Source organism: Helianthus annuus, chromosome 16 (genome assembly GCF_002127325.2).
Source record: "Helianthus annuus cultivar XRQ/B chromosome 16, HanXRQr2.0-SUNRISE, whole genome shotgun sequence".
NCBI lineage: Eukaryota > Viridiplantae > Streptophyta > Magnoliopsida > Asterales > Asteraceae > Helianthus > Helianthus annuus.
The window spans coordinates 83,628,104-83,653,764 of record NC_035448.2 but is presented as its reverse complement, the minus strand read 5'-3'; the positions used below and the strand labels follow the sequence as shown (position 1 = coordinate 83,653,764).

At 39.5% G+C, this 25,661-nt stretch overlaps 1 protein-coding gene across 1 annotated transcript; it reads left to right on the top strand.

The window, feature by feature from the left end:
- Positions 1-872: 872 nt before the first annotated feature.
- On the top strand, positions 873-25,661 carry LOC118488210. The gene is made up of 2 exons (XM_035985445.1): positions 873-915; positions 24,826-25,661. The coding sequence occupies exons 1-2, from the start codon at positions 873-875 to the stop codon at positions 25,659-25,661; spliced, it is 879 nt and encodes a 292-aa protein (XP_035841338.1).

Here is a 25,661-nt window from a genome sequence, read left to right as displayed (position 1 = left end):
CACAACATTCTCACCCGGAACAGACGGGGCATCCTCAAACACAACATCAGACGTATCGTCACTCTTGATAAAGTCCAAAGCAGATATAACTGGTAAAAATAAAACAAAAGAAAATAAGGCATAAGCAAAGTAAAATAAGAAAAGGCATAAGGGAAAAAATGCATACCAATGCCATTTCTCATTAACACCGGGTCCCGATCGGCTTTTCCCCAAATATTACTAACCCCTAAAAGCACTAACAAATGTTCGGGAAAGGGACGAACCCTCGAAGGGCACCCCCGAATGGCTGAAAGAAAAGCATCATTCAACTCTGATTCAGAAGGCTCCGGATCGTTAAGAACAGCATCTGGATGCCTCCACACCATTTTGAAAGGAACGATAGATTCAGAAACCCAGAAAAATCGATCCTTCCAGGACCCAAGTGTTGTAACCATGGATGAAATAAGACAAGTATCAACCTTTGATGTCTCAAAGGTGAACCAGTCACCATTTTTGGCTAAACGAAAAAACCTCCGAAAGAGCAACAAAGAGGGATCATACCCAAGAGCACGACACAACATTTCAAAGTGCAAAACCCTAGCCATCCCTTTGGATGAACTTGCCCAAAAGAAACGCGATAATACTCAAGCAAGTTCAAAACGAAAAACGAAAAAGGGTAACGCAGATTAGACCACTGAAAATGACGACAATACAATGCAATCGAACCAGGGTTTGGTTTGTCAACAGGCACATGCAAGCAGGGGCAGTCGGGTTAAATTTTTTATCAATACCATACTCCAAACAAAACAAGTCTACTTCCTCTTGTGTCATTCGAGAGAATGACTTTGCTAAATCTTTAAGAGCACCCATTTTTGAAGAAAGTAAAAACGAAAATGGAGAAGAAAACTAACCTGAAGGAAGAAACTTGGAATGATTGTGAGTAAAATGAAGAAGTTTTACAAGTATAAAATAAATATGATTTTAAAGCAGGGGTAATAAAGGTAAATAAATGGTTCCTGCAAAACCGCCGCATGATACACGTCAATCAAATCGACTGTCAATCGTTTAAAATTCAAAATTCAAAAAGTAACTGCCTCAAGCCTTTCAAGCCTCCAAGCAACGAAACCATGAAACCTTTAAAACATATGCATAAAAGTCAGAAGTCTTTGAGCATACTACCCTAAAAACCTCTGACTTGGGGGGCTGACGACGGGGGTAACCCAAGGTCAAATAAAATGACTAATATGCAAGAGCTTAAAAGGTTGAAGGGTTCATCGGATGAAAAGCTGTAAAAAGCAAGGAACAGTAATCAGTCACATCTGAGGACTCACCTCACCAACTCACGCCCACAAACTCAGAGCAGGTCTGCACAAGTACACTCTATTAACCAGGGGTCCAAAGCCTTCAACCCCAAAAGGGGAAACCCTCCATTGCAAACAGGTTTTGCTAGTCTTGTATATGCCATTTTAGGAGATGTCCTCCCCTATAAGAAGACAGCTCATTTTCACTTCTGGGACATTCCGAAACACAGAGATTCCTTAATCTCTGGTCATTCAAAGAGTACTTGATCACTTCCAAGTTACTCTTCATCACATTCAACACACACTCATTCTATTTGCTTTCTTTTCTGGATTCGAGCTTGCCTCGAAGAAGGAACTTCAAAGTAAATAACAATTACATACTAGTGAACCTCCTTCCACGTTTTGCAAACGTGGGGGGACCCCGCGACCTGCGTTAGGCAAAACTGAACCCTTCAGCCCTTTTGCCTAACCAACTTAGCTACCATCCTTGGTCCTGTGTTTGTTGCATCAACAGATAGTATATCAAAATATACTTTAGTAAATAAAATAATAGCTTTGGTAGTATATCTCAAATATACTTTGGTTTAAGGATAAAAGCATCGGTAGTATATCAATTTATACTTTGGTATGAATATAGCATATCAATTATGCTTTGGTTTAAAAAAATAGCTTATCAACTATGCTTTGGTAGTATATCAGATTATACTTTGGTTTATGAAATAACAAAGTCGGTAGTATATCAAACTATACTTTGGAAAACAGTAGCATATCAAACTATGCTTTGGTAAAAGTAGTATATTAAAACACATGTTGGATTTTGTACTTAGTATATCAAAATATACTTTGGTAGATCACATTTGAGAGTACATCAGACTGTACTTTTGTAGTATATCAACATATACAAAGAAAGTGTGATTTGGTATTCATTCAAGCCTTAGTGTATCAAACTACACTTTGGAGACTATAGAAATACCACGAAGGCAATTTCTATTTGGTTAAAATTTGGTTTCTGACATTCCATACAACAGGAATGGGGTGTCTAGTCCTATAGCGGTATATCATACTACCAATCGGCTGGGTGAATGTATAAAAATGGTACAATCCAACAAATAGTTTTATAAGTTTTGGAAAATCAGTGTTTAAACCATAGGTAATTGTTTAATTTGTCAAAGAATATGTAATAAGCATGTATAATCCTGTAGTTTAAAATCAGGAAAATAACAGATAGGCATATATGTTTCACCCCAAAACAATTGAAAACAGTAAAAGAGGGGACTATATACTCACTTGAGATTGCAAGTATCCTTGATTAAGTGTCCTAACAAAGCTCGGGAAATCAAGGAATCAAGTGGCACCTAGTATGGATCACTATGTTAAACAATCGGATCCTAAATTGGAAGATAGGATAGAATGAAGTTCTATAAATCAAATGAGTATTGCAACTCATATGGCATGATTTAATAGACCTAACATTCTGATTTGGAAGTTTACCTAAGTGCTTTTGACCCGTTTCGACCCATTATGGTAGTATAAGCCACTATAATGCGTCGTTTGCGTAAAACTTATGTTCGGATGGTTAACTATGTGCTATGTCAAGTCTTACATGCCCAATTATCCCTAAACATGTTACTAATTCAGATTATATGTCAAAAATATGTTCACATAATCAAAATATGGATTTTAGCTTCAAAAGGGCATTTTGGTCATTTCCTATGGGCATACAAGCTAACTAGCATACGACTAACCAATCCTATGTGATCATAAGGTATAACCTCAGTGGTTATTCCCTATGCAACTATGATCACTAACTAAGCTTGGTCGGATCCTAAAGATCGACTAAATGGGTCGGGTTCGAAAGGCTTAGCGGTTGTTTAGACTGCTTACCTTGCGACCCTAAACAAGCACTAAACTAATAGTGTCGAGTTAAACATGTCAAAACATGTCTAACCTACTGATTTGGTATCAAAACAAAGCGTTTTGATACCCTAAAGTAGTTCCGTTGTAAAATGCGTGCTAAAACGCATTTTGACCGAAACTTTGACTCGACACTACAACTAGTTAACGTGGTAATCAGCGGCTATAATCACGAAGGATTATAACTATCGTGATTACAATCACGTTTCAAAGTTCAATTGAACTTTGACTTGACCAATTGATGGTCAAAACCGAAAGTCAAACTGTCGGCCAAACGTGTGACTTTCTGCACAAATTAAGGAAAAAGCCAATAAAAGAATGAAAGAAGCTCAATAAGGGTCCTTGCTATCTTTTCAACAAGAAGACAAAGTCCCAATTCTGCTTAGGAGAGCTCTAAAGCAGATGTGAAGGAGAGAAAGAAGGAATGAGCAATGAACAAGTGAATGGAGTGGCCTATTTATACTTGTTGGTGATCAACAAGATCATGACAAGTGGTTTGTTTAGCCATTAAGCAATGAATCACAACCATACAAGTGTAATTGACAGCTATACTTTGCTTGGAGAGGTGCTAACTTGGTCACCACACAAAGGAATTGCAAGAAAGGTCCTTGAATTATCAAACTGATGCTGAAAACAATGTTTCTGCCCAGATGTGATCTTTAGGATCCTTAGATTAGTGCTGGGTCACAAGGAGCAACCGTGCTCCTGCAATGGTTTGAGAGTATCGAGAGCACATTCAGACATGTGCAATGTCCGAATGCGCGCAAAGTTGAGTTTGCATCTAGCGTGTTTGAGAAACGAGCTCTTACATGGTGGAACGGAGTGATGCGTGATAGGGGTGCCGAAGTGGCACTAGCACAAACTTGGGAAGAGCTCCGAGCTCTCATGATGAGATAGTTCTGCCCCCGTCACGAGATTCGAGTGTTGGAACGAGAATTTGATGATTTGAAACAAGTCGGGGGAGAACACCGTGTTTATACGGATCGATTTGAGGAGCTTAGTTTGTTGTGTCCCACGATGGTTACCCCGCTGGATAAGGCAATCGAGAGGTATATCGATGGTTTACCCGACTCCATTCAGGACATCTTGACTGGCGTTAATCCTACTACAGTTTGTCAAGCAATCGAGTTGTCTGCTACCCTGACTGAGTCCCAAGTCAGGAAGGGTAAACTCACCCGCAAGGGTGATAAAGAGGAGTCAACTGATTCTGATAAGGAAAAGGGTAAGGGTAAGCAGCAGGGTGAGTCTTTGAAAAAGTCAAGGAAGCGCAAGGCTTCCCAAAACTTTGCTGTCACCAATCAAACTGCTCAGAACCCACCAACTCAACCTCCTGCGAAGAAAGCATATGCTGGTACCGCACCTCACTGCACTCGATGTAATGGTCACCATGTTGCCCAACAGGCCTGTAAACAGTGTGCTACGTGTGGTAGGCTTGGGCATTTGGCCAATACTTGTCGTTTTGGTCAAAATCAGGCTGCCCAGGTTCCAGCTCAAGCTCAAGGGAATGTTGCGAGATTCCCACCTGGTTCGTGTTTCAATTGCGGAGAAATGGGTCATTTCCGCAACAATTGCCCGAGATTGGTAAACGCGAATGCGAATGTTAACCCAAATCCGAACGCGAACGTGAGCGTGAATCCCGCTCGTGGACGAGTGTTTAACATCAACGAGGCGATCGATGATGCAGCAATAAACAATTAGTATTTTGTATTTCTTTTGGTTGTTATCTTTTAACATTTAAAGACAATGCGGTTGTTATATAAATAAAATTTGTGATTTTATTTTAAAATACTGCAATTGTGTGAATGTTTGATGCAACCTTGTAATGTCAACACAAAGACAAACTGCTCGTGTGGTTCTGTCATTTCCATGATCACTTGTGATCTTCCCTAAAAACCTTAAACGATCTTTTCGAATGTGTGTCGATTTTCGTGAGCTTGATAAGCTTACCATCAAGAATCGATAGTCCCTACCTCGAATCGATGATCTCTTTGATCAGCTGCAAGGTGCTACCTATTTTTTCCAAGATCGACCTGCGTTCTGGGTATCATCAACTTCGTGTATACGAAGAAGATATTCCCAAAACTGCATTCCGCACGAGATATGGACACTATGAGTTTACTGTCATGCCTTTGGTTTGACAAATGCTCCAGCTATCTTTATGGACTTAATGAATAGGGTCTGTAAACCTTATTTAGACAAGTTCATTATTATGTTCAATCACGACATTCTTAATTATTCAAGTCTCGAGCCGATAACGAGCAACACCTTCGTTTGACTCTCGAACTCCTAAAGAAGGAACAACTTTTTGTACAAATAGTATAATAAAGTATACTTTAGTTTTAAATAGTTAAATGGATAGTATATCAAAATATACTTTAGTAAATAAAATAATAGCTTTAGTAGTATATCTCAAATATACTTTGGTTTAAGGATAAAAGCATCGGTAGTATATCAATGTATACTTTAGTTTGAATATAGCATATCAATTATGCTTTGGTTTAAAAATAGCATATCAACTATGCTTTGGTAGTATATCAGATTATACTTTGGTTTATGAAATAACAAAGTCGGTAGTATATCAAACTATACTTTGGAAAACAGTAGCATATCAAACTATGCTTTGGTAAAAGTAGTATATTAAAACACATGTTGGATTTTGTACTTAGTATATCAAAATATACTTTGGTAGATCACATTTGAGAGCACATCAAACTGTACTTTGGTAGTATATCAACATATACAAAGAGAGTGTGATTTGGTATTCAATTAAGCCTTAGTGTATCAAACTACACTTTGGAGACTATAGAAATACCACGAAGGCAATTTCTATTTGGTTAAAATTTGGTTTCTGACATTCCATACAACAGGAATGGGGTGTCTAGTCCTATAGCGCTATATCATACTACCAATCGGCTGGGTGAATGTATAAAAATGGTACAATCCAACAATTTGTTTATTAAGTTTTGGAAAATCAGTGTTTAAACCATAGGTAATTGTTTAATTTGTCAAAAGAATATGTATTAAGCATGTGTAATCATATAGTTTAAAATCAGGAAAATAACAGATAGGCATATATGTTTCACCCCAAAACAATTGAAAACAGTAAAAGAGGGGACTATGTACTCACTTGAGATTGCAAGTATCCTTGATTAAGTGTCCTAACAAAGCTCGGGAAATCAAGGAATCAATTGGCACCTAGTATGGATCACTATGTTAAACAATCGGATCCTAAATCGGAAGATAGGATAGAATGAAGTTCTATAAATCAAATGAGTATTGCAACTCATATGGCATGATTTAATAGACCTAACATTCTGATTTGGAAGTTTACCTAAGTGCTTTTGACCCGTTTCGACCCATTATGGTAGTATAAGCCACTATAATGCGTAGTTTGCGTAAAACTTATGTTCGGATGGTTAACTATGTGCTATGTCAAGTCTTACATGCCCAATTATCCCTAAACATGTTACTAATTCAGATTATATGTCAAAAATATGTTCACATAATCAAAATATGGATTTTAGCTTCAAAAGGGCATTTTGGTCATTTCCTATGGGCATACAAGCTAACTAGCATACGACTAACCAATCCTATGTGATCATAAGGTATAACCTCAGTGGTTATTCCCTATGCAACTATGATCACTAACTAAGCTTGGTCGGATCTTAAAGATCGACCAAATGGGTCGGGTTCGAAAGGTTAAGCGGTTGTTTAGACCGCTTACCTTGCGACCCTAAACAAGCACTAATCTAAACAAGCTTAAACACGTGCAGGGACCATTTCTGTCATTTTTGAAACTTTGCTGAATCAGACACATGGTAGCGTAGCGCGACCATCCCCTGCCTATTCCGTCGCGCTACGCGACGATCACATCTGGGCAGAAAGTATGTTTTCAGCATCAGTTTGTAAATTCAGGGGCCAATCTTGCAATTTCTTTGTGTGGTAGCCAAGTTACCACCTCTCCAAGGCTTTGCACCTGCTCCTAACACTTGTATGGTTGTGATTCATTGCTTAATGGCTAAACAAACCACTTGGAATGATCTTGTTCTTCATGCTCTACTATAAATAGTTGGCCAAACTCCTCAATTCTTTGCTCATTCCTCTCATTTCTCATCTCTTATCTGATTTGGGAGCTTTCTAATCTGCTTGGAACTTTATTCTTTGTAGAAAAGATAGCTAGGACCCTTTGTAAGTCTTCTTTCATGTTTGTTCTTTATGTTTAAGTAGAAAGTCAAACAGTTTGGCCAACAGTTTGACTTTCGGTTTTGACCATCAATTGTTAAAGTCAAAGTTCAATTGAACTTTAAAACGTGATTGTAATCACGATAGTTATAATCCTTCGTGATTATAGCCGCTGATTACCACGTTAGCTAGTTATAGTGTCGAGTCAAAGTTTCGGTCAAAATGCGTTTTAGCACGCATTTTGCCTCGGAACTACTTTAGGGTATCAAAACACTTTGTTTTGATACCAAATCAGTAGGTTAGACATGTTTTGACATGTTTAACTCGACACTATTAGTTTGTGCTTGTTTAGGGTCGTAAGGTAAGCGGTCTAAACTGTGACAACTCGAATTTCCAAGATTCCTATTTCGCATTTATTGCACGTTCTTGTATTATTTAGTTGATTGATTGCACAATTAGTTGCTATGTAATTGTATATGTTTTGATACAATGAAGTGTGTTGTGTGATTGTGCATGGTTATGTGTTAATTGTGATAAACTTGTCAAATATGTAAACTTGGTGGTGGAACTATGAAATTGTTATGAGATGGTGTACATGTGTAAAATATGATACTTAGGGAGATAGAGGGTAATTAGTGAAATCTTAGAGATACTTAACCCTAATCCCTTTTCACTAATCATTTGCACACAAAAACCAAAGCACGTACATTCACTTTCTCTGGCAATCATCATCACCAAGATATTCACTCTTGATTCCTCTCTTTCTCTAGAATCGTTCAAGGTAATTGTTTATGAATTATTGTAATACTTGTAAACCCTAAATGATTGTTGATTGTATCGATTCTTGATTCTTGTGAACTCTTGAAAACCCTAGTTCTCCATATAATGTTCTGTGATTTTGATTTGATTCTAATTATAATGATAATGACACTGAATGGTTGTTTAATCGATTGGTTTGGTGATTAAGAATAGATGATTGATGTGATGATTGAGATGATACTAGACTGACACAGTGTAATTAGGGTTTGATTGTATGAACAATAGAACGTAACTGTTGAATGAAAGAAGTGTAACTGATACAATCTCGATGAACGTATGAGTATGTGTTTTGTCTGAGTTTTGAAACCTTGATTTAAATGTCTGAGTTTTGTTATATATACTTAGATCCGAGGTTATGATACAGGCATAAGGTCCGAATCTCTTTAGTATGATGAAGAATTGATTGTCCGATGTTTATAATAAGTGTGGTGATCCGAGTTTATTCATATAAATAAGAGGTCCGACCTTTTTAGTAACTAATCTTGTCCGAACTTTAATAAGGTTGATAAGGGAATCCGAGGTTTAATATATATATGTTGTTGTCCGAGGTTAATGCCACCCTATAGTCCGACCTTTGGGCTTTGTTATGTGCAAGTTTTAATGTAAGCATGTAGACCGAGTTTCTTTGGCACCTTTATTGTCCGAGTTTTTTTTAATGAATGATGAAGTCCGAAGTTTATAGAGGATCCCTTGTCCGATCATTGTTATACAAGAACATTGCCCGAGCATTATAAACAATTGTAAGTGGTCCGACTTTCTTTCTAAGGGACTATGTCCGAGTTTCCTTGTGAGGAACTATGTCCGAGTTTCTTTGTAAGGGACTATGTCCGAGTTTTTGGCAAGGTGATGGAGTCCGACTTGATGATAAAAGATCCCCTTTGGTCCGAGTTTACCCCCCCCCCCCCTACTTGTTGTCCGACCTTCACTAACACCAAGGTCCGAGTTTGTGAAAGGGGAGCCCTTCCTCTTGTCCGACCTTGTAAAGGATGCTTTGTCCGAGTATGTTAACTTGTTTTCAGAACCAAGTTGTTATTGAATGATGTATGATTGTCCATCACCTGTGACTGCATGATATTGAATGCTACTCATTGTATGATATCTGTACATTACTACATGTTACTGTGATTGTTGCATATAACTGTATGACTCCTTATGTGAATGTATGACATTGATTTGCAACTGCATGATCCTGCATGTGTGGACACTTTATGTAATATCATCGTGTACACAATAAACACACAGAGCACCGTTGCTTGAACATCGAGGATTGTAAACCCTAATTGAATGAATCATGTGCAATATATCCTAGGTCGTGTGTAACGGACTTAGAGATTAATAAACCCTAGAAGCAATAACATACCGAGCAAACCAAGGTGAGTTCACACCCTTACTAAGGCATGGGATTCCCGGGGCTTGGAAATGGGTTTCAAAGGAATAAGGTTGAATAGATTCGTACTGACACTATTACTAGACTACCATACCATCGTCCTCGGTTGTGCAGGACACATACGTGCAATCTACGTACACATATACTTACTACTATCCTCGGTTGTGAAGGATACTTATACATACTACTATCCTCGGTTGTGAAGGATACTATACATATTACTATCCTCGGTTGTGAAGGATACTTATACTTAATTACTATCCTCGGATGTGAAGGATACTCACGTAAGACCTACGTGAACTTATACTTACTACTGTTCTCGGATTGTGAAGAACACATATGGTTACGAATAGTCTAGTGGTTATACAACATGGGAAGCCCCCACCAATAGAACGTACTATCGGCCCAGTAGAGCCACATGTTACATACGAACTTACTATTATGCATTTACTTTCTGTGAACTCGCTCAACTAGTTGTTGATCCTCTGTTACATGCCTTGCAGGTCGTTAGACACTTGGAGCTTGCACAGGGAGGAGTTGGTCGTTGTGGGCTTGGATCGTGATTACCTTATTAAACACTTATGACATTTCGTACTTAATTATATTGGGTTTTGATTATACGCTTCCGCTAAACAATGATATCTTACTTATGTTTTGGAAACACCTTTCATATGGATTTGGTTTTGGTTTAATTGCTATTACTTTAACTATATACGTTGTTCTATATGATTGGTGGCTTGATCCTGGTCAGTCACGCTCCCAAGCAGTGATACTCCACAGGTGGATTTTGGAGGTGTGACAGATTGGTATCAGAGCCATTGGTTATAGAGAACTTGGTTTTGATATGGGAAAACGTTTTTATTAAAACCAGACTATAACCAGAACAGTGCTCTCAACGATCCACAACGACGCTTCGCTCCACGTGCAAGACTCAACATCCTAGGTAATAAGGTTTATGTTTATTGCCTACATGCTGGAATTTGCATAGAACTTTGCTCGTAGTATGCTTACATTACCTTGCTCACTACTTGTTATTGCTTAAGAACACCTATGTGCTTACACTCTTCTGTCATCGCACTATTCGCGAACCTCTCTCACCTATGTTGCTTTTGATGTGAAGATCAATGGCCGGACGTATTAACATGACTCAAGCCCAGCTAGAGGCTCTTGTTCAAGCTCAAGTTGCTGCGGCACTTGCAGCTGCTCAAGCAGGTAGAATACCCTGCAGTATAGACACAGTAGGATCTTTAGATCCTACATTAATTCTCTTATTTAACTTTGTCCTATTCGTACACAATAGGTCAACACGCGCAGCAGCCTGTCTGCACTTTCAAGAATTTCATGGATTGTCGCCCTAGCACGTTCAGCGGCACTGAAGGAGCGGTTGGACTCCTCCACTGGTTTGAAAAGCTCGAGTCTGTGTTTGAGATGTGTGAATGCCCTGAGGCTCGCAGGGCCAAGTATGCCACTGGTACTTTGGAAGGGATCGCGTTAACTTGGTGGAACGCACAAGTGCAGATCCTAGGGTTGGCAGCTGCTAACGCCACCCCTTGGAATGACTTCAAGGAATTGATTAAGCGTGAATACTGCACTCGGGAAGACATCCACAAGCTGGAGGATGAGTTTTATCATTTGAAGATGACTGGGTCAGAAATCGAGGCTTATACCAAGAGGTCAAACGAGTTGGCTGTGCTGTGTCCAACCATGGTGGACCCTCCATACAAGCGTATTGAGTTGTATCTCAAGGGTTTGGCGCCAGAAATCCAGAGCCACGTAACATCGGCTAATCTTGACAACATTCAGGCTATTCAGCGCCTCGCTCACCGCATCACAGATCAGGCAGTGGATCAGAACAGACTGCCAAAGCGTATCAGCGCTACTGCTACCGCTACTGCTTCTACTACACTTGCTGCTCCCAGTGAAAACAAGAGGAAATGGGATGGGGATTCTAGCAAGGGGCCAGCTTCAGTGCAGTCACAAGCTCAGCAACGAAAGACAGACAGTTACCAGAGTCCCAGTCAGCACTCCTCAGGCAACCACAGACAGGGAGGATATCGAGGAAACCTCACGAAGTGTAACACCTGCAACAAACACCACAGTGGACAGTGTAATAAGGGTCGCTGTCAAAGATGCCTCAAGATGGGTCATGAGGCCAAAGATTGTAGAAGCCCTCGGCCTGCGAACCAGAATCAGCAGCAGCCCCAAGCACAGCAGAATCAGCAGCAGGGCAACAAAGGGTGTTTTCATTGCGGTGCAGAGGGTCACTTCAAAAGGCACTGCCCTCAGCTGAACAGGAACCAGAACAACAACAACCAGAACAACAATCAGGGAAATGGCAACAACAACAACAACGGAGGGAACAACAATGGCAATGAAGCAAGGGGTCGTGTGTTTGTGTTGGGGCAGGGTGATGCCAGAAATGATCCCAACGTCGTTATGGGTAAGTTTCTTCTCGACGATATTTATGTTACTGTTTTGTTTGATTCGGGTGCGGATACGAGTTATATGTCCTTGAAAATGAGTAAATTGTTAAAACGTACACCAACACCCCTAAACACCAAGCATGTTGTAGAGTTAGCAAACAGTAAAAGTGTAGAGGCCACACAGATAGTTAAGGGTTGTAGCATTGTCTTAGCTGGTCAGACCTTCTCCATCGACCTTATTCCTATAGTTCTGGGTAGTTTCGACATCGTCATCGGCATGGATTGGTTATCTAAGCAGCAGGCAGAGATCCTATGTAAGGAGAAAATCATTCGTATTCCTCGTTCGGGTAAGGAACCTCTCGAAGTTCAAGGCGACAAGAGTGGTGCAGTGGTTGGCATCATCTCTTTCCTGAAGGCTCAGAAATGTTTACGAAAGGGTCATACGGCTATCTTGGCACTAGTTACTGATGCAGCGACGAAAGAGAAAAGAATAGAGGATATCCCAGTTGTACGAGAATTTCCTCAAGTGTTTCCCGAAGATTTACCTGGCCTACCGCCTCATCGTCAGGTCGAATTCCAAGTCGAGCTAGCTCCAGGAGCAGCCCCTATAGCTCGTGCACCGTATCGCTTAGCTCCAACGGAATTGGAAGAACTGTCTAAGCAACTACAAGAGCTCTTGGATAAAGGCTTCATTCGTCCAAGCTCTTCGCCTTGGGGAGCTCCAGTACTATTCGTGAAAAAGAAGGATGGCACTTTCAGAATGTGCATCGATTACTGCGAACTGAACAAAGTCACAGTGAAGAACCGTTATCCTCTTCCTCGTATTGACGACTTATTCGACCAGTTGCAAGGGTCGAGTTACTATTCCAAGATTGATTTAAGGTCAGGGTATCATCAGCTGAGAGTCCGGGATGAGGACCTCTCCAAAACAGCATTCAGAACTCGCTACGGCCACTACGAGTTTCTTGTCATGCCATTCGGGCTTACGAACGCGCCTGCAGTCTTCATGGATCTTATGAACAGGGTGTGCAAACCTTACCTTGACAAGTTCGTCATTGTCTTCATCGACGACATTCTGATCTACTCCAAGAGTCAGGAGGAGCACGAGCAGCACTTACGTCTTATCTTGGAACTCCTTCGAAAGGAGCAATTGTACGCAAAGTTTTCTAAATGTGACTTCTGGCTTCGAGAAGTCCACTTCTTAGGCCATGTGGTGAACAGGGATGGGATTCATGTCGATCCATCCAAGGTAGATTCGATACGGAACTGGCCTGCACCGCGTACACCAACAGAAATACGCCAATTCTTGGGTTTGGCGGGATACTACAGGCGGTTTATCAAAGACTTCTCCAAGATCGAGCAGCCGCTTACTATGCTGACACAGAAAGGTGTCGGTTACAGATGGGGTAATACACAAGAAACGGCTTTTCAGTACCTGAAGGATAGATTATGCAGCGCACCTATTCTCTCATTGCTAGAGGGTACAGATGATTTTGTCGTCTATTGTGACGCGTCGATACAGGGGCTTGGTTGTGTATTGATGCAGCGGGATAAAGTTATTGCCTACGCTTCTCGTCAACTCAAAGTTCATGAACGGAACTACACGACGCACGATTTAGAGCTAGGAGCTGTTGTTTTTGCGCTTAAGATATGGCGACACTACCTGTACGGTACCAAGTGCACGATTTACACCGATCACAGGAGTCTTGAGCATATCTTCAAGCAGAAGGAATTGAATATGCGTCAACGACGATGGGTCGAGCTGCTTAACGATTACGAATGCGCTATCAAGTACCATCCAGGCAAAGCCAATGTTGTGGCTGACGCCCTTAGTCGGAAAGACACCTTACTGAAGCGCGTGCGAGCGCTATAGCTTACTATTCAGTCCAGTCTTCCTGCACAGATACGAACTGCTCAGATGGAAGCATTGAAACCCAAAAACCTCAAAGCTGAAGCTTTACGCGGCTCAAGGCAACGAATGGAACAAAAGGAAGACGGCGCATACTATGTAACGGGGCGAATTTGGGTCCCACTTTATTGCGGTTTACGAGAGCTTGTGATGGACGAAGCACACAAGTCTCGCTACTCGGTACATCCAGGGTCGGATAAAATGTACCACGATCTCAAAACTACATACTGGTGGCCAAGTATGAAAGCCCACATCGCAACCTATGTTGGCAAGTGCTTGACCTGTGCGAGAGTCAAGGTTGAATATCAGAAACCCGCAGGTCTACTGCAACAACCCAGGATACCACAGTGGAAATGGGAAGAAATTTCCATGGATTTCGTTACGGGCTTACCTAGATCCCAGCGTGGGAATGATACCATATGGGTGATCGTGGACCGACTCACCAAGTCTGCACACTTCCTGGCTATTAAGGAAACGGATAAGTTCTCCACTCTCGCAGACATCTATCTTAAAGAAGTTGTTTCAAGGCACGGGGTGCCCACCTCCATCATCTCGGATCGGGATGCACGATTCACGTCAGAGCTGTGGCAAGCGATGCACAAAGCGTTTGGCTCCCGTTTAGACATGAGCACAGCTTATCACCCTCAGACGGATGGGCAGTCTGAGCGAACGATCCAGACTCTTGAAGACATGCTTCGAGCATGTGTTATCGATTTCGGCAACGGCTGGGAAAAGCACCTCCCTTTGGTGGAGTTTTCTTAGAATAATAGTTATCACACCAGCATACAAGCCGCTCCATTCGAGGCATTGTACGGACGTAAATGCCGGTCACCTCTCTGTTGGGCAGAGGTGGGGGATAGTCAGATCACGGGTCCAGAGATTGTAGTGGACGCCACGGAAAAGATTGCACAGATACGACAACGCATGGCGGCGGCTCGTGACCGTCAGAAAGCTTACGCAAACAAACGCAGAAAACCGCTCGAATTCCAAGTTGGGGATCGAGTGCTACTCAAAGTCTCACCCTGGAAGGGTGTGGTTCGATTTCGTAAACGAGGCAAACTCAATCCACGGTATGTTGGACCGTTCGAAATCACTGAAAGAATAGGCCCAGTAGCCTACAGACTGAACCTACCAGCTGAACTTGGTGCAGTTCACAATGTCTTTCACGTGTCGAATCTGAAGAAGTGCCTATCAGATGAGACCCTTATCATTCCTTTCAAAGAACTCACTATCGACGAGCGGTTGCAGTTCGTCGAGGAACCTGTAGAAGTCACGGACCGGGATGTGAAGGTCCTCAAACACAAGAGAATCCCTCTTGTTCGAGTTCGTTGGAACTCCCGACGTGGCCCAGAGTACACCTGGGAACGCGAAGACCAAATGAAAGAAAAGTACCCCCAGTTATTCGGAACCAATGCATCCACTACTGAGGCTGAAGCTACTACTGCGGAATTTCGGGACGAAATTCCAAATCAACGGGGGGATGATGTGACACCCCAGGAAAACCAGTGAACAATACAGCTTACCTAGCTTCCTCAGTGAGTGCGTACCAAATTTCGGGACGAAATTTCTTTTAAGTTGGGGATAATGTGACAACTCGAATTTCCAAGATTCCTATTTCGCATTTATTGCACGTTCTTGTATTATTTAGTTGATTGATTGCACAATTAGTTGCTATGGAATTGTGTATGTTTTGATACAATGAAGTGTGTTGTGTGATTGTGCATGGTTATGTGTTAATTGTGATAAACTTGTCAAATATGTAAACTTGGTGGTGGAACTATGAAATTGTTATGAGATGGTGTACATGTGTAAAATATGATACTTAGGGAGATAGAGGGTAATTAGTGAAATCTTAGAGATACTTAACCCTAATCCCCTTACACTAATCATTTGCACACAAAAACCAAAGCACGTACATTCACTTTCTCTGGCAATCATCATCACCAAGATATTCACTCTTGATTCCTCTCTTTCTCTAGAATCGTTCAAGGTAATTGTTTATGAATTATTGTAATACTTGTAAACCCTAAATGATTGTTGATTGTATCGATTCTTGATTCTTGTGAACTCTTGAAAACCCTAGTTCTCCATATAATGTTCTGTGATTTTGATTTGATTCTAATTATAATGATAATGACACTGAATGGTTGTTTAATCGATTGGTTTGGTGATTAAGAATACATGATTGATGTGATGATTGAGATGATACTAGACTGACACAGTGTAATTAGGGTTTGATTGTATGAACAATAGAACGTAACTGTTGAATGAAAGAAGTGTAACTGATACAATCTCGATGAACGTATGAGTATGTGTTTTGTCTGAGTTTTGAAACCTTGATTTAAATGTCTGAGTTTTGTTATATATATACTTAGATCCGAGGTTATGATACAGGCATAAGGTCCGAATCTCTTTAGTATGATGAAGAATTGATTGTCCGATGTTTATAATAAGGGTGGTGATCCGAGTTTATTCATATAAATAAGAGGTCCGACCTTTTTAGTAACTAATCTTGTCCGAACTTTAATAAGGTTGATAAGGGAATCCGAGGTTTAATATATATATGTTGTTGTCCGAGGTTAATGCCACCCTATAGTCCGACCTTTGGGCTTTGTTATGTCCGAGTTTTAATGTAAGCATGTAGACCGAGTTTCTTTGGCACCTTTATTGTCCGAGTTTTTTTTAATGAATGATGAAGTCCGAAGTTTATAGAGGATCCCTTGTCCGATCATTGTTATACATGAACATTGCCCGAGCATTATAAACAATTGTAAGTGGTCCGACTTTCTTTCTAAGGGACTATGTCCGAGTTTCCTTGTGAGGAACTATGTCCGAGTTTCTTTGTAAGGGACTATATCCGAGTTTTTGGCAAGGTGATGGAGTCCGACTTGATGATAAAAGATCCCCTTTGGTCCGAGTTTACCCCCCCCCCTACTTGTTGTCCGACCTTCACTAACACCAAGGTCCGAGTTTGTGAAAGGGGAGCCCTTCCTCTTGTCCGACCTTGTAAAGGATGCTTTGTCCGAGTATGTTAACTTGTTTTCAGAACCAAGTTGTTATTGAATGATGTATGATTGTCCATCACCTGTGACTGCATGATATTGAATACTACTCATTGTATGATATCTGTACATTACTACATGTTACTGTGATTGTTGCATATAACTGTATGACTCCTTATGTGAATGTATGACATTGATTTGCAACTGCATGATCCTGCATGTGTGGACACTTTATGTAATATCATCGTGTACACAATAAACACACAGAGCACCGTTGCTTGAACATCGAGGATTGTAAACCCTAATTGAATGAATCATGTGCAATATATCCTAGGTCGTGTGTAACGGACTTAGAGATTAATAAACCCTAGAAGCAATAACATACCGAGCAAACCAAGGTGAGTTCACACCCTTACTAAGGCATGGGATTCCCGGGTCTTGGGAATTGGTTTCAAAGGAATAAGGTTGAATAGATTCGTACTGACACTATTACTAGACTACCATACCATCGTCCTCGGTTGTGCAGGACACATACGTGCAATCTACGTACACATATACTTACTACTATCCTCGGTTGTGAAGGATACTTATACATACTACTAACCTCGGTTGTGAAGGATACTATACATATTACTATCCTCGGTTGTGAAGGATACTTATACTTAATTACTATCCTCGGATGTGAAGGATACTCACGTAAGACCTACGTGAACTTATACTTACTACTGTTCTCGGATTGTGAAGAACACATATGGTTACGAATAGTCTAGTGGTTATACAACATGGGAAGCCCCCACCAATAGAACGTACTATCGGCCCAGTAGAGCCACATGTTACATACGAACTTACTATTATGCATTTACTTTCTGTGAACTCGCTCAACTAGTTGTTGATCCTCTGTTACATGCCTTGCAGGTCGTTAGACACTTGGAGCTTGCACAGGGAGGAGTTGGTCGTTGTGGGCTTGGATCGTGATTACCTTATTAAACACTTATGACATTTCGTACTTAATTATATTGGGTTTTGATTATACGCTTCCGCTAAACAATGATATCTTACTTATGTTTTGGAAACACCTTTCATATGGATTTGGTTTTAGTTTAATTGCTATTACTTTAACTATATACGTTGCTCTATATGATTGGTGGCTTGATCCTGGTCAGTCACGCTCCCAAGCGGTGATACTCCGCAGGTGGATTTTGGGGGTGTGACATAAACAACCGCTTATACTTTCGAACCCGACCCGTTTGGTCGATCTTTAGGATCCGACCAAGCACACTTAGTGATCATGGTTACATAGGTAATAACCACTGAGGTTATACCTTATGATCACATAGGATTGGTTAGTCATATGCTTGTTAGCTTGTATGCCCATAGGAAATGACCAAAATGCCCTTTTGAAGCATAAATCCGTATTTTGATTATGTGAACATATTTTTGACATGTAATCTGATTTAGTAACATGTTTAGGGTTTATTGGGCATGTAAGACTTGACATAGCACATAGTTAACCATCCGAACATAGTTTTACGCTAACGACACATTATAGTGACTTATGTTACCGTAATGGGTCGAAACGGGTCAAAAGCACTTAGGTAGGCTTTCCAATCAGAATGTAGGGTCTATTAAATCATACCATATGAGTTCAATTACTCATTTGATTTATAGAACCTCATTCTATCCTATCTCCCGATTTAGGAGCCGATTTATTAACATAGTTACCTATACTAGGTGCCGGTTGATTCCGTGACCCTTGGAGCTTAAATTGGTCTTATTCTCAAGACTAATTAGCAATCCCAAGTGAGTACATAGTTCCCCTATTTTACTGTTTTCAATTGTTTTGGGGTGATTCATATGTACAAAACGAATTTCAAGGTTTAAACGATAATTTCAAAAAAACGATGGTTTATACTAAACTAATAACGATTTCAATAAGGTGAACAAGACTTGTTGGTTGTGATTACATAACGAATGACATTCATTAGCTTTGGCCGAGCCGACCAGTATTAGGTTATGGTACCATAGGATCTGACAAATCCCGTTATCAGACTACACCCATGGTTATGTGTGGGGGTTATGTAGGTAACGACCGAACCTGATGATTGTTAACTTACCCTTTGGTGGTTTGTTAATACGAAACGAGAAACGAGTTAGACGAGTCACGAAGGTTTGAATGTTGTTAACGAGACGGCCAAAAGTAGTTTCACTATTAAAACGAATACGATTTTGGGACGAGTTAAACGATTTGAAACGAGATACACGATTTGAAATGAGTTAAACGAATTAAACGATTGGTTTTGGGTAGTGATTAGATAATGGGACGGGTGTAGTATGATAGAATCATGGTAGATACGCCGCTGGTACATCTTATATATAAGTGCTTCTATCATGTTACATTGCGTGTCATTATTTAGTTCACTGGGGAAACGATTTTGAAACGATGTCACACAACGAGGTTTTCGAAACAATATAAACCATACGAGTTTTATTAACGAGTTTTAACGTAATGTTTACAAGTTGTTATACTAAAACAAATATTTTTGAGTTAAGAGTCATGGCTACGAGATTTTATAAACTATAACCAATTTGATTTGAGTTGGTTAATTTTGTTGCAATACACTTTTCAAAACGAGGTTTGTATTTTGACTCTTGTAGTCTAACGAGGTACTGCAACATATAAACGAGCCATGAATCTGATACTCCCATAAAACCTATGTACTCGCCAGCATTTCTTTGCTGACTTTATATTTTTACATATGTTTCAGGTGGTATTGCTTGATGTTGCTTGCTAGGAAGCGAGTTCACTTAGGATCTGGACAAGGCCTTAGTGACTTAAAAACAATTATAAACAATATGTAGTTTGTTTGTTTGGTTTAATGACAATGAACATTTCCTAATATTTCAATAAAACAAAACTTTTAACTACCATGGTTGTGGAACAATAATTCTGTCGCCTCACTCCCCGCGTTTCCGCCGCGGTTTTGTTGTTTTAACGCGGCCGGGGTGTGACAGAAGAGTTGGTATCAACTTTTCTGTCACACCCCGACCACGTAAAACAACAAAACGTGGCGGAAACGTCGGGGAGTGTTGTAACAGAATCATTGTTTCACAACCATGGATCAAATAGTTTTGTTTTATTTAATTATTAAACTCAATGTTTTGGTACAATTCAGGTAAAAACAAATAATTGTTTCTCAGTTTTAAAGTCGCTAAGGCACAAGTCCATCCTATGTGTAGCGTGCATCAACAATCATCACATAGCAGTACCTGAAACATATATGAAAATAGGTACGTCAGCATAAAAATGCCTGTGAGTAACATAGGGTTTTGTGTATTAGATTCATGGATAGTATATCAAAATATACTTTGGTTTAAAATAACAAGATTGGTAGTATATCAAACTATACTTTGGTAAACAGTAGCATATCAAACTATGCTTTTGGTAATTAACAAAGTAGTATGTTACAACATATGTTGGATTTTGTACTTAGTATATCAAAATATACTTTGGTAGATCACATTTGAGAGTACATCAAACTATACTTTTGTAGTATATCAACATATACAAAAAGAGTGTGATTTGGTATTCAATCATGCCTTAGTGTATCAAACTACACTTTGGAGACTATAGAAACACCACAAAGGCAATTTCTATTTGGTTAAAATTTGGTTTCTGACATTCCATACAACAGGAATGGGGTGTCTAGTCCTATAGCGCTATATCATACTACCAATCGGCTGGGTGAATGTATAATAATGGTACAATCCAACAATTTGTTTATTAAGTTTTGGAAAATCAGTGTTTAAACCATAGGTAATTGTTTAATTTCTCAAAAGAATATGTATTAAGCATGTGTAATCATATAGTTTAAAATCAGGAAAATAACAGATAGGCATATATGTTTCACCCCAAAACAATTGAAAACAGTAAAAGAGGGGACTATGTACTCACTTGAGATTGCTACTACAAGGCGTCGTTAGCGTAAAACTAGGTTCGGATGGTTAACTATGTGCTATGTCAAGTCTTACATGCCCAATTATCCCTAAACAAGTTACTAATTCAGATTATATGTCAAAAATATGTTCACATAGTCAAAATACGGATTTTAGCTTCAAAAGGGCATTTTGGTCATTTCCTATGGGCATACAAGCTAACTAGCATACGACTAACCAATCCCTGGTGATCATAAGGTATAACCTCAGTGGTTATTCCCTATACAACTATGATCACTAACTAAGCTTGGTCGGATCCTAAAGATCGACCAAACGGGTCAGGTTCGAAAGGCTTAGCGGTTGTTTAGACCGCTTACCTTGCGACCCTAAACAAGCACTAAACTAATAGTGTCGAGTTAAACATGTCAAAACATGTCTAACCTACTGATTTGGTATCAAAACAAAGCGTTTTGATACCCTAAAGTAGTTCCGTTGCAAAATGCGTGCTAAAACGCATTTTCACCGAAACTTTGACTCGACACTACAACTAGTTAACGTGGTAATCAGCGGCTATAATCACGAAGGATTATAGTGTGACAGAAAAGTTGGTATCAGAGCCAGGTTCAAATAGTTTTGTTTTATTTAATTATTAAACTCAATGTTTTGGTACAATTCAGGTAAAAACAAATAATTGTTTCTCAGTTTTAAAGTCGCTAAGGCACAAGTCCATCCTATGTGTAGCGTGCATCAACAATCATCACATAGCAGTACCTGAAACATATATGAAAATAGGTACGTCAGCATAAAAATGCCTGTGAGTAACATAGGGTTTTGTGTATTAGATTCATGGCTTTGGATAATACGAGAAAAGGTTTTATGTTTTTAAAATAGCCATGAATCTAATGTAAAAGTTGTGTTTCTGAAAACGTGTCGTTTTGGAAAAGGGTTTATAGTATAGACAAAAATAAACTTTGGTTTTGAAAAGTATGTACAAATAGTATAATAAAGTATACTTTAGTTTTAAATAGTTAAATGGATAGTATATCAAAATATACTTTAGTAAATAAAATAATAGCTTTGGTAGTATATCTCAAATATACTTTGGTTTAAGGATAAAAACATCGGTAGTATATCAATGTATACTTTAGTTTGAATATAGCATATCAATTATGCTTTGGTTTAAAAATAGCATATCAACTATGCTTTGGTAGTATATCAGATTATACTTTGGTTTATGAAATAACAAAGTCGGTAGTATATCAAACTATACTTTGGAAAACAGTAGCATATCAAACTATGCTTTGGTAAAAGTAGCATATTAAAACACATGTTGGATTTTGTACTTAGTATATCAAAATATACTTTGGTAGATCACATTTGAGAGCACATCAAACTGTACTTTGGTAGTATATCAACATATACAAAGAGAGTGTGATTTGGTATTCAATCAAGCCTTAGTGTATCAAACTACACTTTGGAGACTATAGAAACACCACAAAGGCAATTTCTATTTGGTTAAAATTTGGTTTCTGACATTCCATACAACAGGAATGGGGTGTCTAGTCCTATAGCGCTATATCATACTACCAATCGGCTGGGTGAATGTATAAAAATGGTACAATCCAACAATTTGTTTATTAAGTTTTGGAAAATCAGTGTTTAAACCATAGGTAATTGTTTAATTTGTCAAAAGAATATGTATTAAGCATGTGTAATCATATAGTTTAAAATCAGGAAAATAACAGATAGGCATATATGTTTCACCCCAAAACAATTGAAAACAGTAAAAGAGGGGGACTATGTACTCACTTGAGATTGCAAGTATCCTTGATTAAGTGTCCTAACAAAGCTCGGGAAATCAAGGAATCAAGTGGCACCTAGTATGGATCACTATGTTAAACAATCGGATCCTAAATCGGAAGATAGGATAGAATGAAGTTCTATAAATCAAATGAGTATTGGAACTCATATGGCATGATTTAATAGACCTAACATTCTGATTTGGAAGTTTACCTAAGTGCTTTTGACCCGTTTCGACCCATTATGGTAGTATAAGCCACTATAATGCGTCGTTTGCGTAAAACTTATGTTCGGATGGTTAACTATGTGCTATGTCAAGTCTTACATGCCCAATTATCCCTAAACATGTTACTAATTCAGATTATATGTCAAAAATATGTTCACATAATCAAAATATGGATTTTAGCTTCAAAAGGGCATTTTGGTCATTTCCTATGGGCATACAAGCTAACTAGCATACGACTAACCAATCCTATGTGATCATAAGGTATAACCTCAGTGGTTATTCCCTATGCAACTATGATCACTAACTAAGCTTGGTCGGATCCTAAAGATCGACCAAATGGGTCGGGTTCGAAAGGCTTAGCGGTTGTTTAGACCGCTTACCTTGCGACCCTAAACAAGCACTAAACTAATAGTGTCGAGTTAAACATGTCAAAACATGTCTAACCTACTGATTTGGTATCAAAACAAAGCGTTTTGATACCCTAAAGTAGTTCCGTTGCAAAATGCGTGCTAAAACGCATTTCGACCGAAACTTTGACTCGACACTACAACTAGTTAACGTGGTAATCAGCGGCTATAATCACGAAGGATTATAACTATCGTGATTACAATCACGTTTCAAAGTTCAATTGAACTTTGACTTGACCAATTGATGGTGAAAACCGAAAGTCAAACTGTCGGCCAAACGTTTGACTTTCTGCACAAATTAAGGAAAAAGCCAATAAAAGAATGAAAGAAGCTCACTTAGGGTCCTTGCTATCTTTTCAACAAAGAAGACAAAGTCCCAATTCAGCTTAGAGAGCTTCCAAGCAGATGAGAAGGAGAGAAATGATGAATGAGCAAGGAATTGAGGAGGTTTGGCATGCTATTTATAGTTGTGGTGAGGCTCTAGGATCATTCCAAGTGGTTTGTTTAGCTATTAAGCAAGAAATCTTGACCCTCCAATTGTCACAAGCAGGTACAAAGCCTTGGTGACCACTTAAACTTGCTTAACACACCAAGAATTTACCAAACAGCCCCTGAATTTGCAAACTGTTGCTGAAAACAGACTTTCTGCCCAGATGTGATCGTCGCGTAGCGCGACGGCATAGGCAGGGGATGGTCGCGCTACGCTACCATGTGTCTGATTCAGCAAGTTTCAAATAATTACAGTTTTGGTCCCTGCACGTGTTTAAAGCCTTTTTCGATGCGTTTAAACCCCGTTAACCTCATTTTAAGGCTCTAAAATGAAGTTAAAGTATAGGGGACTCAAAACATGCTCGAAAACATCTCGGATGTCGGTTCGTTTGGTCGTACGATCGCGTTGTTCGGTTAATTACGACGGAACTCAAACGGATGCGAAAACGAACCAAATTAAGCGACGAATGGAATTTTTGCATGCCGATCACTAAAATAAAAATATTTTAGTGTGTACAAAAATTTTGGATGTTCAGATGTGGTCAGAACGTAAGATATGCGCGAAAATGCAAACTTACGCCGTTTTTGACACTTTTAGTCCCTGTAAGATCATATAAGCATGTTTTCGCACACCGAACCTATCAAAGCTTATTTCTAAGCCATGTTTAGGTTATATATGGTATGTTTAACTTATGATCAAGTTCTGGACTGTTCGACACCATACGAATCGGTATAGTTTTGCAGTTTGACGCATATAGTCCCTGCGATCGAATAAACTTGTTTTCGCCATACCAAACCTTCCAAAACTTATTTCTAAGTTATATAAAGGTAATTTAAGGTATGTTAAGCCTATTTCACTATTCCGGTGTGTTTGTCGCGCTAAACTGATTACGTTTACGCATCAGTGCGCGTATAACTTTCCAGAAAGCGATTTAAAGCTCGGAATTAAACGAGAAATGATATGTGCAAAAGATACACATAAATATACAAATCCCAAGTATGAAACACAATATTTCATTGACTTGGCATTTGTTTGGTGCTTGTGGTGACACAGGTGTCACAAAGGAGTTCAATGAATGTGTTCAATACACGGAATTGGTAGATATTAATGGTCACGGGCTGCATTACACGTGGAATCAGAAACCAAAGAATGGTGTTGGGTTACTTAAAAAAAATGATCGTGTGATGGGGAATATAAATTTTTTGGAGATGTTTCCGGAAGCTTATGTTTTTTATCACCCATTCCGGATTTCGGATCATACTCCATGCATCCTCAAGATGGCTACTTCGGTAAAGACCAAGCCCAAACCTTTTAAATTCGCCAACTTTATCACGGCGAAGCCGGAGTTCAGGGAAGTTGTAGAACGGGAATGGATCAAGCGGGTTGATGGGGTTACTATGTTTGCGGTCACTAAAAAGCTTAGAGATTTGAAGCCATATATGCGTAAAATTCTGTTTGACCAGGGTAATTTGCATAAGAGAGTTGCTGAATTGAGGAAGAATCTGGATGATATTCAAACTCTGATTGATAGCAATCCGCTAGATGTTGATCTTCGGGACAGGGAGGCGAAGTGCCTGAAGGAATTCCAAACTGCAGCGTATGATGAAGAGTGTTTTCTTAAGCAAAAAGCAAAGGTGGAATGGTTATGTGCTGGTGATTCTAATACTAAGTTTTTTCATAATATGGTGAAATGCAGAAATGCCAGAAGTAAAATCCACTCGATTCGGGATGTTAATGGAAACCGTTATGAGGGACAGGGTGCATTGGATGCTCTGGTTACTCATTATGCAAACTTTTTGGGTACAGAGGATCAGGTGGAGAGTATAAATCTGGAGGATATATGTATCAATACGATTAGTGCTGAAGTTGCGGGCAAAATGGTTCAGTAG

Bases quoted from the DNA above. Each gene is read 5' to 3' on its own strand.
- LOC118488210 (XM_035985445.1), top strand. From the start codon at position 873: ATGGAGAAGAAAACTAACCTGAAGGAAGAAACTTGGAATGATT. The intron at 916-24,825 runs GTGAGTAAAATG...GTGGTGACACAG, and splicing joins GGAAGAAACTTGGAATGATT to GTGTCACAAAGGAGTTCAAT.